Source organism: Nicotiana attenuata, chromosome 7 (assembly GCF_001879085.1).
Source record: "Nicotiana attenuata strain UT chromosome 7, NIATTr2, whole genome shotgun sequence".
Classification (NCBI taxonomy): Eukaryota; Viridiplantae; Streptophyta; class Magnoliopsida; order Solanales; family Solanaceae; genus Nicotiana; species Nicotiana attenuata.
Window position 1 is genome coordinate 27,254,511 of NC_031995.1, and position 14,902 is coordinate 27,269,412.

Consider the following 14,902-nt stretch of genomic DNA (forward strand, 5'->3'; position numbering starts at 1 on the left):
ATTGATTGATGCAACTGCAGGTCATGAACTATTAAGTTTATTAGATGCATATTCAGGGTATAATCAGATTAAAATGGATCCAGGAGATGAAGAAAAAACTTCCTTCATAACAGACAGGGGGACTTACTGTTATAAAGTAATGCCCTTTGGTCTAAAGAATGCAGGAGCAACGTATCAGAGGTTAGTTACCAAAATATTTCAAGAGCATTTGGGAAAAACTATGGAGGTATATATAGATGATATGCTTGTTAAAACTCAGTATTCAGGAGATCATATATCGCATCTATCTGAAACCTTTAAAATTTTGCGAAAATATAACATGAAGTTAAATCCTGAATAATGTGCATTTGGTGTGGCATCAGGTAAATTTTTAGGTTTTCTTGTTTCTAACCGTGGTATTGAGGTGAATCCTGCACAGATTAAGGCCATTGAGGAAATCCCTGAAATACTTACAAGCAAAAAAGAAGTTCAAAGATTAACAGGGAGGATTGCAGCCTTGGGAAGATTCATTTCTAGATCATCAGAGAAATGTTGTCAATTCTTCTCAGCTCTTAAGAAGCAGAATCGTTTTGAATGGAATGAAGAGTGTCAGCAAGCACTCAAGAATTTGAAAGTGTACTTATCAAATCCACCGTTACTAACAAAACTAAAGGCTGGGGAAAGATTGTTCATTTACCTTGTTGTTTCAGAAGTAGCGGTAAGTGCGGTTTTGGTTCGAGAAGAACAAGGTAAACGATCCCCTATCTATTATGTTATTAAGTCTTTGTTAGATGCAGAAACGCGGTATCCTCAATTGGAAAAGCTTGCACTTGCATTAATCATGGCATCTAGGAAATTAAGGCCTTACTTTCAATGTCATCCTATTGCTGTAGTAACCGCCTATCCTTTACATAATATATTGCATAAGCATGAATTATTAGGTAGGTTGGCTAAGTGGGCAATAGAGTTAGGTGAATACGAAATCACGTACCAACCTAGAACTGCTATAAAATCACAAGTGTTAGCTGATTTCGTGGCTGATTTTAGCCACAACATGCAATTAGAAGCACAAAAAGAATTACAGGTGCTCAATGGAGCTAATCCAGGAACTTGGACTTTATTCGCTGATAGTTCATCTAATGTAAAAAGAGCAGGTTTAGGGATTGTTTTGGTACCACCTACGGGTGAAACCATTTGACAGGCTATCAAATGTCATTCAATAACTAACAATGAGGCAGAGTATGAGGCTGTGATTGCAGGTTTAGAACTGGCACGAGAACTTGGCATAAATCAGATTATAATCAAGAGCGATACACAACTCGTGGTTAATCAAATGCTGGGGACTTATACAGCCAGGGAAGCAAGGATGCAGCGATATTTAGAAAATGTGCGGGAGCTAATAAGGCAATTTCAAACTTGGAAAGTTAAACAAATACCAAGGGATGAAAATCTTGAAACAGACGCTTTAGCTAATCTCGCATCTGCGGCTGACGTGGCAAGCAATGCAAATACCTCAGTTATTCATTTATTTCATTCAGTTCTCGACCCTGACAAGAATGAGGTAAATTTTAATAATTTAACTTGGGATTGGAGGAACGAGATTGTAGCTTTTTTGCAGTATGGAACCGTCCCTGATGACAAGAAAAAAGCCCATGCACTTCGCAAAAAGGCTGCTCGCTACTGTTTAAATCAAGGCAACCTATATCGTAAAATGTTCGGTGGCCCCTTAGCTAGATGCCTCGGTCCTTCTCAAACAGAGTACGTAATGAGGGAAATACATGAGGGGCATTGTGGAAATCACGCTGGAGGAAGATCATTGGTAAGAACCTTAATCAGGGCAGGTTACTATTGGCCAAAAATGGAAGAAGAAGCGGAAAGTTTCGTGGCCAAATGTGATAAATGTCAAAGGTACGGTAACAACATGCATAGACCCGCGGAATTATTACATCCGGTCATCGCACCATGGCCATTCATGATATGGGGAATGGATATCGTGGGTCCATTACCACAAGCAAAAGGACAGGTAAAATTTCTGCTCGTACTTACTGATTATTTTACTAAATGGGTAGAGGCAGGAGCCTTCAAACAGGTACGAGAAAAGGAAGTCAAAGATTTTATTTGGCGAAACATCATATGCCAATTTGGCGAACCAAAGGAGATCGTATGTGACAATGGTCCTCAATTTATTGGAGCTCAAATCACAGAATTTTTTCAAAGTTGGCAAATTAAAAGGATTACGTCCACACCTTATCATCCCGTAGGTAATGGGCAAGCAGAATCAACAAACAAGGTTATTGTCAATAATTTAAAGAAGCGTTTGGAAGAATCAAAAGGAAATTGGCCAGAGGTGCTACCTGGTGTTTTATGGGCATATCGCACAACAGCAAAAACGAGCACAGGAGAAACACCCTTTTCATTAGTTTATGGAGCTGAAGCTTTGATTCCAGTTGAGATAGGAGAACCAAGCACACGATTCATGCAAGCGACACAAGAATCTAATGACGAAGAGATGCAGGTCAATTTGGATCTACTGGAAGGCAGGAGAGAAGCTGCATTAATAAGAATGGCAGCACAAAAACAAGTAATAGAACGATATTACAACAGGAAAGCACGCCTCGGATTCTTCAAAATTGGGGACTTCGTGCTTAAAAAGATTTTTCAATCCACAAAGGCAGCCAACACGGGTAAATTGAGTCCAACTTGGGAAGGACCCTATAGAGTTCGTGATATTGCAGGCAAGGGAGCATATGAATTGGAGACAATGGATGGCAAAGTATTGCCTTCACATTGGAATGCTGTTCATTTGAAGAGATATTACTTCTAAGGAATACCCACGGTCAGGTATCACCGTTTTACGTTTAATTTCTTGAATTGTTAAAATTTTACTAGCGATTTTAGATGATAGGCAAAAAGCTAGCCCGTACTAAATGATGAGTCACGACCTGTAAGGTACACGGAATAACCTAAAATTCCTGGCCTAGGGTTACAACTATTCTGATAGAAATTTAAACGGGTTAAGTAGTCTTCATCTATAATCGTACCTCTGAGTCCCGTATGTATTTCCTTTTCAGGAAAAGGACCAAATGAGAGAAACTATCAAGTGCTCGAGGCTTCATACTTCAACACTCAAACACTTGGGGGACTATATAATATACACAAGTATATATAAAGAAGGCAGAGAAGATTGAAGAAAAATCAAGCCTGAAAAAGTCAAGTGCAGAGTAATAAAAGTCACATGAAGTCATGAGCCAAGGCTAAAGAAAACCTTACTGTAGTTAGGGTAAAAGCTATGTACTGAAGCAGGTTGTAAAGAAAAACCTTGCATTTATTGTTCTAAAACGGGTTATAAAGAAAAACCTCGTGTTTATTATTTTTTCTTAAAAATCTGTTACAAGGAAAAACAGTTACGAGAAAGTTATAGATGTAATTCAAATACATGTAAGATGTTATTCAAAACTTGTCAAGGTTCAAAATAAAAACTTGTCAATGTTATTCCAAAGAAACATGTGTGTTCCTATTTCTTTTATCGTATGCTAACACCATTATGAAGTTGAGACGTCTTCTTCATTAAGTGTCGAAATATAAAAGGGCCCTCTTTTATAAAACTCATGTTTAAATCATGAGATTAACAGAAGCATTTTCAAAGAACAAAAATGCAAAATTATTCTATAAGTCCTTAAGAATAAAGGCAAGAATAAAATAAACAGAAGTTAAGACAATAACACAAAAACTTCTTAAATACTTAAGACTAAGTACGAACTTAGTCAAAAAACTATGAAATTGTTTATACAAATTGCCCCATAAAAGACTTGGGGACTTGCGTTCTAAAATAAACCCTTAGGTGAAGCCAAGGGTTTCTAACACGATTTTCCAAAGAGGTACCTGCAGCAAAAACAAGGAATTCAAGATAAATTTTCTAAGACGATGTGAGAACTGAAGAAGAAGCATCAACAACAACGGGCTCAACTTGGGCAGGAGCTTCAACAGCAACAACAGGCTCGACTCGAGTAAGTGCTTCAGCAGAGGTAGTTTCAACTTGGCTTGTAGCAGTGGGCTCGATTGGGCTTGAAGAAGATGCGATACCCGCATGAACCTCAACCACGAGAGCTTCAATCACAGGTGAAGGGAAGTCCTGCGGTTGCTGAGCTTGTTCTATGGTTTCATTGACCTTAGCTAATTCAGCCTCCAGGTCAAAACTTTCTTGCCCAACTTCAAGTAAGGTATCACGACGGGAATTCAGAAAAGCCCAACTCACCTCAACGTCAAATTTTTCTTCAAGGATCTCATAATACTTTTCCCAAGCAACGACCTCACTTTTGAGCTCTTTATTCTCAGCCAAGGTAGAATTACAAGAAGTTTGAAGGGAAGTATGTGAGATCTCTAAAGCACGCACCTTATCAACAGAAACTCGAAGTTCCTCTTGTGCCTGGGTTAGGTTTTGCACAAATTCCCCAGCATAAACCTCTTTTTGAACCAACGGAGCCTTTAATGCCCTCTTCTCCTCGCTAGCCTTGGATAGCTGTTCTGAAAAGGAGGATTCAAGGCGTTCTTTTTCCTTCTCAGCTTGGCTCGAGGAAGCCTTGATGACCGCCAGCTCCGACGTTAATGCTCGTACTTGCTGTTCTAAGGTACTTCTTCTCTCTTGTAAATCCTCCATGTCGATTTGAGCGCTGTCAAACTGTTCCTTCCAATTGTTTGCCTCCAACTGGGAATCACGGGCAGCCTTCTCTACATCATGAGCAGCCTTCTCCAAATCACGTGCTACCTTCCCCAAGAGGGAGATTCTGCTCATCAGCTCAGTGCCAATAAGATTGGCCTACGTAAAAAAAAAGAGAAGTAAGAATCCCAAAGTCGAAAATTTTTACAGAATGGAGAAAAGTAGGAAAGAAAAATACCTTTAAAGTGGCATGCACTATGTCATTCATGAGAGTCAGGTTGCTATAGCTTTCAAGCTTTGCTTTCTCGATGGGGCCAATCAAAGGCTCGAGCCAAATATCAGCTTGACCGGACTTTCTCAAAAGGCTGTTGTTAGCAGGAACCTCAATGGTTACACTCCTCATAGCAGTACTCCTACTTGAAGAGCCCACCTCCGTATGGTGAACAATAGGTGGAGGAATTGCCAAAGGAGGAGCGGTGGAAGAAGGAACAAAAGCAACAGTTGATGAAGGTAAAGAAGCAATCACAGGTACAGGAGATGAAAAGGAAGATAAGGGAAGCTCGTCTAGAACAGGTCCTTATTTCCACTACCAAAACCACTAACAAAAAGTTGATCGATAGACTCACGAGTGTCGTGAGGAGAGACGTCATCATCATCAGGAATGATAACTGGAGTAACAACAGGCTCGGAAAGAGACAGATGAGGGGAGACTTCAGCCTCGTCATCAGAGACGATACGTCTCCTGGCTCGTGGTCTCATCACCAGGGAGCCCTCATCTTCTTCCTCTGAATCTTCTTCCTCAGTAGCTTTTCTTTTTGAAGAACCCAAGAATATATCTTGGGCTGAAGAGGTACGAATACTCAAAGAGTCACGAGAAGCTATGATTGCCTCTGCGGTGACTCCCCGAATAGCAAATCCTGATAAAAAGAAGGATAAAAGTTAGAACAAAGAAAATATTTACATACAGACAAGGTAAAATAGAAACTCTTACCATGAGTTTTTACTTTCCAACCGTAACGGTTGGAAAGGTTTTTCCACGACCTACCCTCTATTGGAGCGGTCTTCAGCAGTTTTTCTACCCAACCACGGAAGTTGGGCACGGTCTCCACAACACCCATGGTTGCTGAGAAAAGAAAAAGAAGCGGCATTAGAAAAGTTGATAAAGCTTGTAAGGAAAAGACACGAGGAAGATTTAACACTTACGTGCAAAGTTCCACTTCTCAAGAAAAGGAACGTTATTTTCACCCACTAAACCAGCAGTGGGGGCAGCAACAAACTGAGCATACCAGCCACGATCTTTATCATCCCCGGGGCTCACTAAAACCCTCTTGCTCCTGGATGCTAGGGTAAACACGCCGTTGCGAAAAAGCCTAGGGGAATAAAGATGAATTAGGTGGGGAAAAGTAAATTCAACCTCCGCCAGGTTAGTGAGGTGCCTCAAGCATGCGACAGCCCTCCTAACAATCGGACCAATTTGACCCAAACATACATTGAAAAAATGGCAAAAGTCTAGAATGACCGGGTCAATGGCCGGTTTAAACCCTAAAGTGAAAGGGTATGTGTAAACAAAGGAGAATCCAATTAAGTAAGAAGTGATCCTTTGATTTGGATTAGGAATGATAATGGGAAAATCATCACTCCAATAACAATCCTTACGAACTATAGGAGTTAAAATATCTGTGATTTGAGTGGGGAAGTCAGCACGATCTAAAGAGGCAACTTGGGTCCTGAGAGATTCTCTATCATGGTGAAAAGAAATCTCTGTTGGGACTATTTCTTCAACTAGAGGCTCACGAAGGGGCTCAGAGGATTCTTTATTCCTAGAAGAAGACCTCTGAGAAAGGGAACCTCTAGTCCTAGAAGAAGGACCCGAGCTAGAAGAAGGAATAAATGTGCTACCACCACAAGCAGACCCCAAGCTACGGAGTCTACCCCCTCTTCTGTGCCTAACAGGAGCATTGGGGAAGTTATCTAAAATGGGGGTTCTCCTAGGGTTAGGGTTTGGTGAAGCCATGACAAAGAAGATTGAAGTAGAGGAGAAGAGAATAAGAGGTTTTTGAAGAATTAAAGTGTTTGACACGCTTTATATGGTAAAAGACAAGTAAAGAAGTTATATTTATACTAATTGGTGACCGACAAAAGGAAAAAGTACAATGATGGAAGAGCTATAATAATGATAACTGACACTTCGTGAATAGGGAAGCCGAAAAGAAAGCCTAAGAAAGTGCTGCAAAACTGTAGAACCAATAAGAGGATAACACGTGTCTAATGCATTAAATGAAAGTGACAATTGAAGCGTCAATTTTGTCAGAGCATTAATGGTGACAAAAATTCTCTTTTAAATGAATTCCACTTCCCAAATATTCAAACTGATGAATAAATGGAAAGTGGGGGGACTATCTGTATTGGGGAAAAATTGTATTTTATATATATGGTGACATGTCAGGACACGTGGATTGGTCAAAAGGTCAATAAATCTCAATTAGACACGATTCAAGAATTGTAAAACAGACACGAGCAAAGAAGGAGGAAGAGGCACGGGACATCAGATAAGTAGCATGGCGCCCGTACCTATTTAAATCATTTATATCCTGGCATCAGAAGGAGTGAATCTGGTTATAAAAAAGCGTGCAGATATAGCATTTAATGGGTATTAAATGCTGAGTCCGTTAAGGAATATATATATTCAATGTAATGATTGTGTAACGTAGCATTCAATGTCTTTAATTATTCATAATAGCCTCATTATGATTTAGACATAACATACATTCTCAAAGGTACCTATAAAAAGGAGATATATGATCAGTTGTAGGACACAAAAAAGCTATTGGAATATACATTGGTATCACTTGTTTTTCTTGATTATTATATTGCTACTCAGAATTATTTCCTTTTATTCATTTCTTTGATTATGAGTAACCCGAGTTCTTCTAAATTGTAGGTTTGACAAAAATTCCATTTTTTGGTAAACAAAACTTTACCTTTATTCTCTACTAGCATTTGCACGTACGAAATTTTAAATTCAAAAATTTGTAGACGTAACACAGATGTATGCTATAGAAATGAAATAACATTGAAAAAGAAGTAAACTTTGGAAAAGAGATACCATTGTTGCCCATGCAAATAATGTAAGTTAAGTTCTAAAGAATCTGTTTTATGTTAGTTTTAAAAGTAAAGTGGCTTAGTGGGTAATCTTTTCAGTCATCTAAACGCCTTTTGGAGCAGGAGACAAAAATTAATGGCAAATTAGGAAGAAGGTGACATGATTTTCCATATTGTTCTTGTCTGTCTCATTCTTCTTCCCGCTCCTACATATATCTCAGTACGCTACCATCAAAATTTAAAAGCAGAGGTTACAAAAACCTTCATTTCTGTTCAATTTCCATGGCACCCATTGACCCGCATTCCTTCGCCGATTCAGCACACCCGCTCACTACTCATATTTCCCTCACTTCCTTTTTCGATTTTTCATCTTCCACCATTTCCTCTGCCACTCTTCTCTCCCTCCCTACCCCTTACACCGGACCCCTCACTCTCGACACTCGCTCTCTCTCTGTCTCCTCTGTGCTTGACCCACTTTCCCTTTCCCCTCTCCCTTTCTCCCTCTCTCCTGATTCCCCAATTCTTGGACAGTCACTCACCATTTCCCTTTCTGACCAAACCCAAATCTTGATTCTCTCCAAAACCAGCCCTTCGAGTTCTGCCCTTCAGTGGCTTTCCCCTCCTCAGACATTCAACAAGACTCACCCTTATGTCTACACCCATTGCCAGCCCATTCACGCCCGTTCGATCTTTCCTTGTCAGGACACACCCGCTGCGCGTGTAAAGTACGCTGCAAAATTGAACATTCCGCGTCAGTTGTCCGCTGTTATGGCAGCCAGACACGTGGAGAGGCGGGACCCACTGCCGTCCGAGGCACAAGGGGTCTGTGAGGATTCAGTGTGGTGTGGGGATGATAGGGTGGTGGAGGAGTTTGCGATGGAACAGCCTATACCTCCCTATTTGTTTGCATTTGCTGTGGGGGAGTTGGGTTTTAGGGAGGTGGGACCCAGGACAAGGGTGTATGCTGAGGCTGTTCCTGCAGTATTGAATGCTGCTGCTAAGGAGTTCGCTGGCACTGAAGAGATAATTCAGGTTGGGGAGAATCTTTTTGGACCTTATGAATGGGAAAGGTTTGATCTTTTGGTGTTGCCTCCGAGTTTTCCTTTAGGCGGAATGGAGAATCCGAGGATGGTTTTCTTGACGCCCACAGTGATCAAGGGGGACGCTAGCGGATCGCAGGTGGTGGCTCATGAACTTGCTCATAGCTGGACGGGGAATTTGATCACAAACAAAAACAACGACCACTTTTGGTTGAATGAGGTACTATAGCTTATTGTATTAAGCACTTGAAAATAACACACGAAGAGTATAGGGAAATTAAATGCTTTATTTATAGGATGGTTAAACTGTTAAAATACAATCTTTAGCATCCTAATGGACTTTCCTGGTTTTTAGTTGTCTTTCCTATTCTCTGACTAAAATTTACACCAATAGAAAACCTTTGAAGGGGTAGCCTAGAGGTTGAAGAATCTGATAGAGACGAATTCTTCTATTGAATGTCGTTAATTGTTTTTGTTTTGGCTCTATTCACATTTGGAGTTCCTTGACCTTCGTGTTCCATCACTTTAAAAACTCTACCTTAGACCATAGCCTTCTAAAGCACTGTTTGGGAAGTGAACTTGCAAGATCTGCAAAGAAGCTTCTTCTGTTAGGTTGTGGAGATAGACATAGTACTTTTGTTCTTTCATATGAATTGTGGATTAGAGTGTGAAAATATGATTTCGCTATAACGACAGTGGAAGAAATGAAGTCCAATGCTTATATTAACTTTTGTCTGCGAAATCAAACTTAGGCATGTACTATGATTAATTAATGTTCGGAGAGCACTCCTATTAAGTTTGTTGTAGAAAAAAGGGATTCTTTCTTTCTTTCCGTCTTTCTTTCAATAATTAACAATGTAATAAGTTAGACTGATTCTGGTGATTGAAGGGTTTTACAACATATGCAGAGAGAAGAATTGTTGAGGCTGTGCAAGGGGAGGAAATAGCTTCATTAAATATTGGAATTGGTTGGAAGGGACTTGTTAAGGAAATGGAAAGATTCAAGGATAACATGGAGTTCACCAAGCTAAAGACAAATCAGGCAGGTGTCGACCCGGATGATGTGTACTCTGTAGTTCCGTATGAAAAAGGCTTCCAGTTTTTACAGCACATTGAAAGACAGGTTAGTAGATCATCTAGTCTAGGAGGTATTCTACGTTCTACTTACAAGAACAAACTTAACTTTTCGTCCGCTGTCATTTCTCAGATTGGAAGACCTGCTTTTGATGAATTTCTGAAGAAGTATATTGCTACCTTCAAGTTTCAATCTATTGACACCGATATGTTTCTCAATTTCCTTAAAGTTAATGTCCCTGGAATAGAGAACAAGATTGATTTGAAACTTTGGACCGAAGGCACAGGGATCCCTCCAGATGCCATAGAACCAGTTTCTAACATCTACTCAAAGATTGTTTCACTCGCTAACGAGTTCGGGCTAGGTAGGACGCCAAGAGAGGATGAAGTTGTTGACTGGAAAGGACAGGAATGGGAGCTTTACCTCGAGAACCTGCCTAAATCTGCCGAAGCATCTCAGGTAGTAACTGGCCATTAAATGAGAAGTTTCCCTCAGTAAATTGGCAAATTATTTCTTTTCCCATTTGATGAAATGTGTGCTTTTTCCTTATTTTCTAGTGATAAATCTGATTTAACATTTTGAAAACTTTTTTTCTCTCTGTTATTAGTTGATTGTTATTTGTGGTCACACACCTATATACACACATTTCTTGAATACACCATAGCAAAATATGTACATATAGCATGTCCATATATGTTCCTCCTTTTGTAAATTCCTATTACCTGTGGATCTCTAATATGATGGATTGTCAACTGTTTCTTCTCTCTTGCTGGTCTTGGTGCTTGACTGCAGCCTATCTCATTTTACAACTAAAATTTGTTTAAGCTGCAGGCAAATTGACTCAAATGTTTGTTCATGCATGTCGTCAGTCGATTCGAACGCATGCAACATAGGATTGTGCTGCTTCTTCTCTGTGTTTGTACATGTCCCCATGATTTAGCGGACAGCATTATAAAAGTAATTAAAATTCAAGTCGACAATGTTGTCTGTTCATTCTCTGTTCGTTGTTATCCCCCTCAATTCTTATCATTTATGTTCTCATTCTTTTAACTATTATTTCCATTTCTTTAACTCATGATTATGCTTCTAATCAAGTAATAAAATCTAGTGCTGGAAGACGTCCACCTCAGTTGATGGTTTTGCACCCTTACCTCACTGCTAGGAAAATGTCTTGCCTCGCACTCTTGCCTTTAAGATATTGCTTGAACACCCCTATTCCGAAATGGAAAATAGTCGTTCTAAGTCACTTTGTGCTATTTTCAGGTCAGAGAATTAGATGCTGTCTATCATCTTTCTGAGTCAAAAAATTATGAGGTCAAGGTAGCTTTTCTTCAGCTGGCCATTTCAGCAAGGTGCAGAGAATACTATGGTGTGGTAGAAAAAACTCTGAAAGAAGTTGGAAGGATATTGTACCTTCGTCCGCTCTACACTGCACTCGTACAAGGCGCTGGGAAGGAAGAAGACAGAGTTTTCGCTAGAAGGGTATTCTCGGAAGCCTGTGATTGTTATCACCCCATAGCTCATGCTGTCATTGAAGCTACTCTTGCCAAACATGTTTGAAGTTTGTGTAAAGCCAAACCAAACCTTGCTAATGTAATCCTAATGTAAAATAAAAACATGTTTAGCAATCTAATGTAATTCGAGGTCTGTGTAAAGCCAAACCTTGCTAATGTAAGGTAAAAAGAAAAGCAGTGAAATTTTTGCTACCTTGAATTGTGAAAAATGCTTCTCCAAGAAAAACATTTCTACCCAAAGTGGATCTAGTTTTCTCGAGATATTTGATAATTAGTTTCTGATTATTCTTCCAAGTCGTGCGGTTAGCATTGTTGATATAATGGTAACCTTTTACTGGAACTAGGGCGTGTTATGTTATGTACTAACTAATGTGTAATTCTTCATCCCTTTTGAGATGAAAAAGTAGAGAGTCACCATCTCCTGAATTACCTTCCACTGCAGTCTTGTACAAGGCAGGATCCATCATTTTTGAGTTTACTGATTAAAGATAGTATTCCAACCAGAAATCTCCAAGTCCCTTGTTGTTTTTATGGATTAAACAAGATTAAAAGTCCTTGTTGACTCTTTGTTAAATTAGTTTGTCTTGGAATCTTCCTTTGTTGAATAGTTGTGTTTTAAGGCTGGTCGATTTTGCATGGTGTGGCCATATGAAGAGATAAAAGAAAGGTCCCTAGCGGCCGACCAATTGAGACTTTGGGGAATGGTAAAAGCTTATCCGCATCGAGTGTTTGTATTAATTAAATAAATATATGATACATGTTAATATATTCTATTTGTAAAATAATTCTGGAGAAGATAAAATAACATATAAACAGAAATGTAAAAGAAACAAAATTTAATCCGAGTCCACTTAATTCACAGTGTTTTCTTAAAGAACTTAATCCTCTCCTAGTACCGAAGGTTGTGGATTATTTTCTCCCAGGATAGAACGAATTACACACTGATGTAGCGGTATTTCAAACCCCAGTGTTTCAGCGAACACAAAGATCGGTAGCAAATCACACTTACTGTTGCTTTCTTTGTAGTTAAAACAATGCAGAAGAAAGGAGGAGAATTAAGAAATTCGTATGGAAAATCTGAGAGAATGAGGTGATATATGTATATATAGCCAATATGTTGAGTTCAAATTGAAGAGGTGCAACTCTTCAGAAGGGCTATCATGACCGTTTACTCAAACGACCATAACGTAAATGACTATTTACGCAACAATAAAACGGGAATTCAAACCCTTATTTTTCCATTACAAAAAATGAAAAACGGAGGTTGAGGAAACGGATAATTTGGATTTAATATTAATTTTCAATCTACAAAACCGAATATTTAATTATATTACGTTAATATTTATTATTAGCAAATAAATTTGGTCCAAAAAATTAATCAATTAATCATTTGACCGAAGCCGAAGCCGAGCCGAGGGAGCGACGACGACGGCGCGAGGCTTGCCTTATTCTTAACCCTTTAAGAGCTAGAAGAAGAGCAATTGTATATATACCCATCAAAAATCTTTTCTTCTTCCAATATGGGACAATGTCCCTTTGTCAAGGAGTGAAACTCAAATATTTTATTTTTCCTCCATTTCCTATTCACCCTCTTTTAAGCTAAATTAAGCTTAAAAAATCAAACAATTCCCCACATGAACGGGGAATGGCTATATCACGAAAATATGCATGAAAAACTGTGTTATTCGCAAGCAATGATTAATCGCATCTGGATAAGTAGGTTTCCCTTTAAACTTTCCGTAGTGAACTTATGTTGGATATACTCGGTCAATCGGTAGATTTGATATCTTTGAACCGTCGAACTTTGGTGTATACCTAGACAACCATAAGTCACACAATTAACCCTTAACCGTCTTTGGTTCTCATTGTTGTGTTCGTTTCAGCCATGAACACCGCCTAGTTTCATAAGTGCGAGAGAATCGGTCTTATAAAATTCTCCTTGAAGCGGCTAACACTTCACACTTACGTAGGTGATTCCTAAACGTGTCATCGCGTAGATACACTATTTGATATACCCCGTATCAAATTTAGAAATCATTAAAAAGCCTTAATGCTTGGTACTGAACATTGTCTCATCACGAGAATGGACCAAAATTTTAGTTGACGATGTTGAACCGTCATTAATGACTTTGTTTGATCTCCTTTAACCTAGATCTTGGGATCTCCAGTCTTCTAGGTAGAGTTACCGCCACAATGACTTGTTCTCGGTCATAGTCTCATTCCTCTCAATGATTTCTCAACTACCTCTCTAGTTAGGACTTTTGTAAGTAGATTCGGCACATTATCACTTGACTTTATGAGTCAATCGTGATAATTCCTCTAGAGAGTAGTTGCCTAACGGTTTTTATATCTTCGTTGTATATGACGAGATTTACCGTTATACATAACATTCCCAGCCCTTCCAATTGCCGCTTGACTATCCCAATGTATGCATATTGGTGCCAACGGTTTGGGTCAAAATGAAATATCTTCCAAGAAACTCCGGAGCCATTCAGCTTCTTTACCGGCTTTATCTAAGGCTATGAACTCAGCCTCCATTATAGAGAGGGCAATACAAATTTGTTTGGACGACTTCCAAGATACCGCTCCCCCACCAATAGTGAATACATATCTACGATTGGACTTAGAATCAGTTGAACCGGTGATCCAACTTGCATCACAGTATCCCTCAATCACCGCAGGATATTTACTATAGTGCAAAGCAAAATCCTGGGTATGTTCTAAATATCCCAAAACTCGTTTCATTGCCATCCAATGAGATTGACCTGGATTGCTCGTGTATCGACTCAATTTACTTATAGCACAAGCTATATCTGGTCGTGTACAATTCATGATATACATTAAGCATCCCAACACACGAGCATCATTGATTCGACTTATACCTTCAGCAAGGAGATCGTGAATAATCACTTGCAATTCCTGGACTTGGGTAATAACAGACTTGCTATCTACCATTGTGTAGTCCCAAAATTTTGCAGCAACGAATTTCCTCAACCCGGCATCTTCAGTTTTGTATTTCCTTTCAAGCGCAATCCACAGTTCTTTTGATATCTCCACATTACTGTAGACGTTATATAGATCGTCCTCCAGTCCGCTAAGAATGTAATTCTTGCATAGAAAATCAGAATGCTTCCATGCCTCAGTCACGAGAAAGCGTTCATTCTCTGGAGTTTCGTCGGGCATAACAGGAACATCTTCCTTAATGAACTTCTGTAGACTTAAAGTCGTCATGTAGAAGAACATCTTTGCTGCCACCGCTTGAAATCAATCCGGAAAACTTTCCGGCTTCTTCTACCGGTGCCAATGCCGGTGTTGTTCGGATTGTCGATGCATTGGCAGTCACCATAGGAACAGTCTGGTTCCCGTTGTCATTCCTCATTTTTGTAAAAGAATGACACAAACAAATGTTAAAATCACGTAGATTTTAATCTCCAATGGAATAGAAAACCACAAAGGTTTTAGTCTCCTGAAATAGTGAGTATAATACAAATACAGAAAATAACAAGTTCCTTAAGCTTGTTAGTATACCGTATTT

General features: G+C 39.3%; 1 protein-coding gene across 1 annotated transcript; it reads left to right on the top strand.

Annotated features, from left to right (window-relative positions):
• On the top strand, positions 7,769–11,661 carry LOC109228848 (leukotriene A-4 hydrolase homolog). Its single transcript, XM_019394079.1, has 4 exons — positions 7,769–8,998; positions 9,668–9,901; positions 9,986–10,312; positions 11,117–11,661. Exons 1-4 carry the CDS (start codon positions 8,021–8,023, stop codon positions 11,411–11,413), a joined length of 1,836 nt encoding a protein of 611 aa, XP_019249624.1. The 5' UTR covers positions 7,769–8,020; the 3' UTR covers positions 11,414–11,661.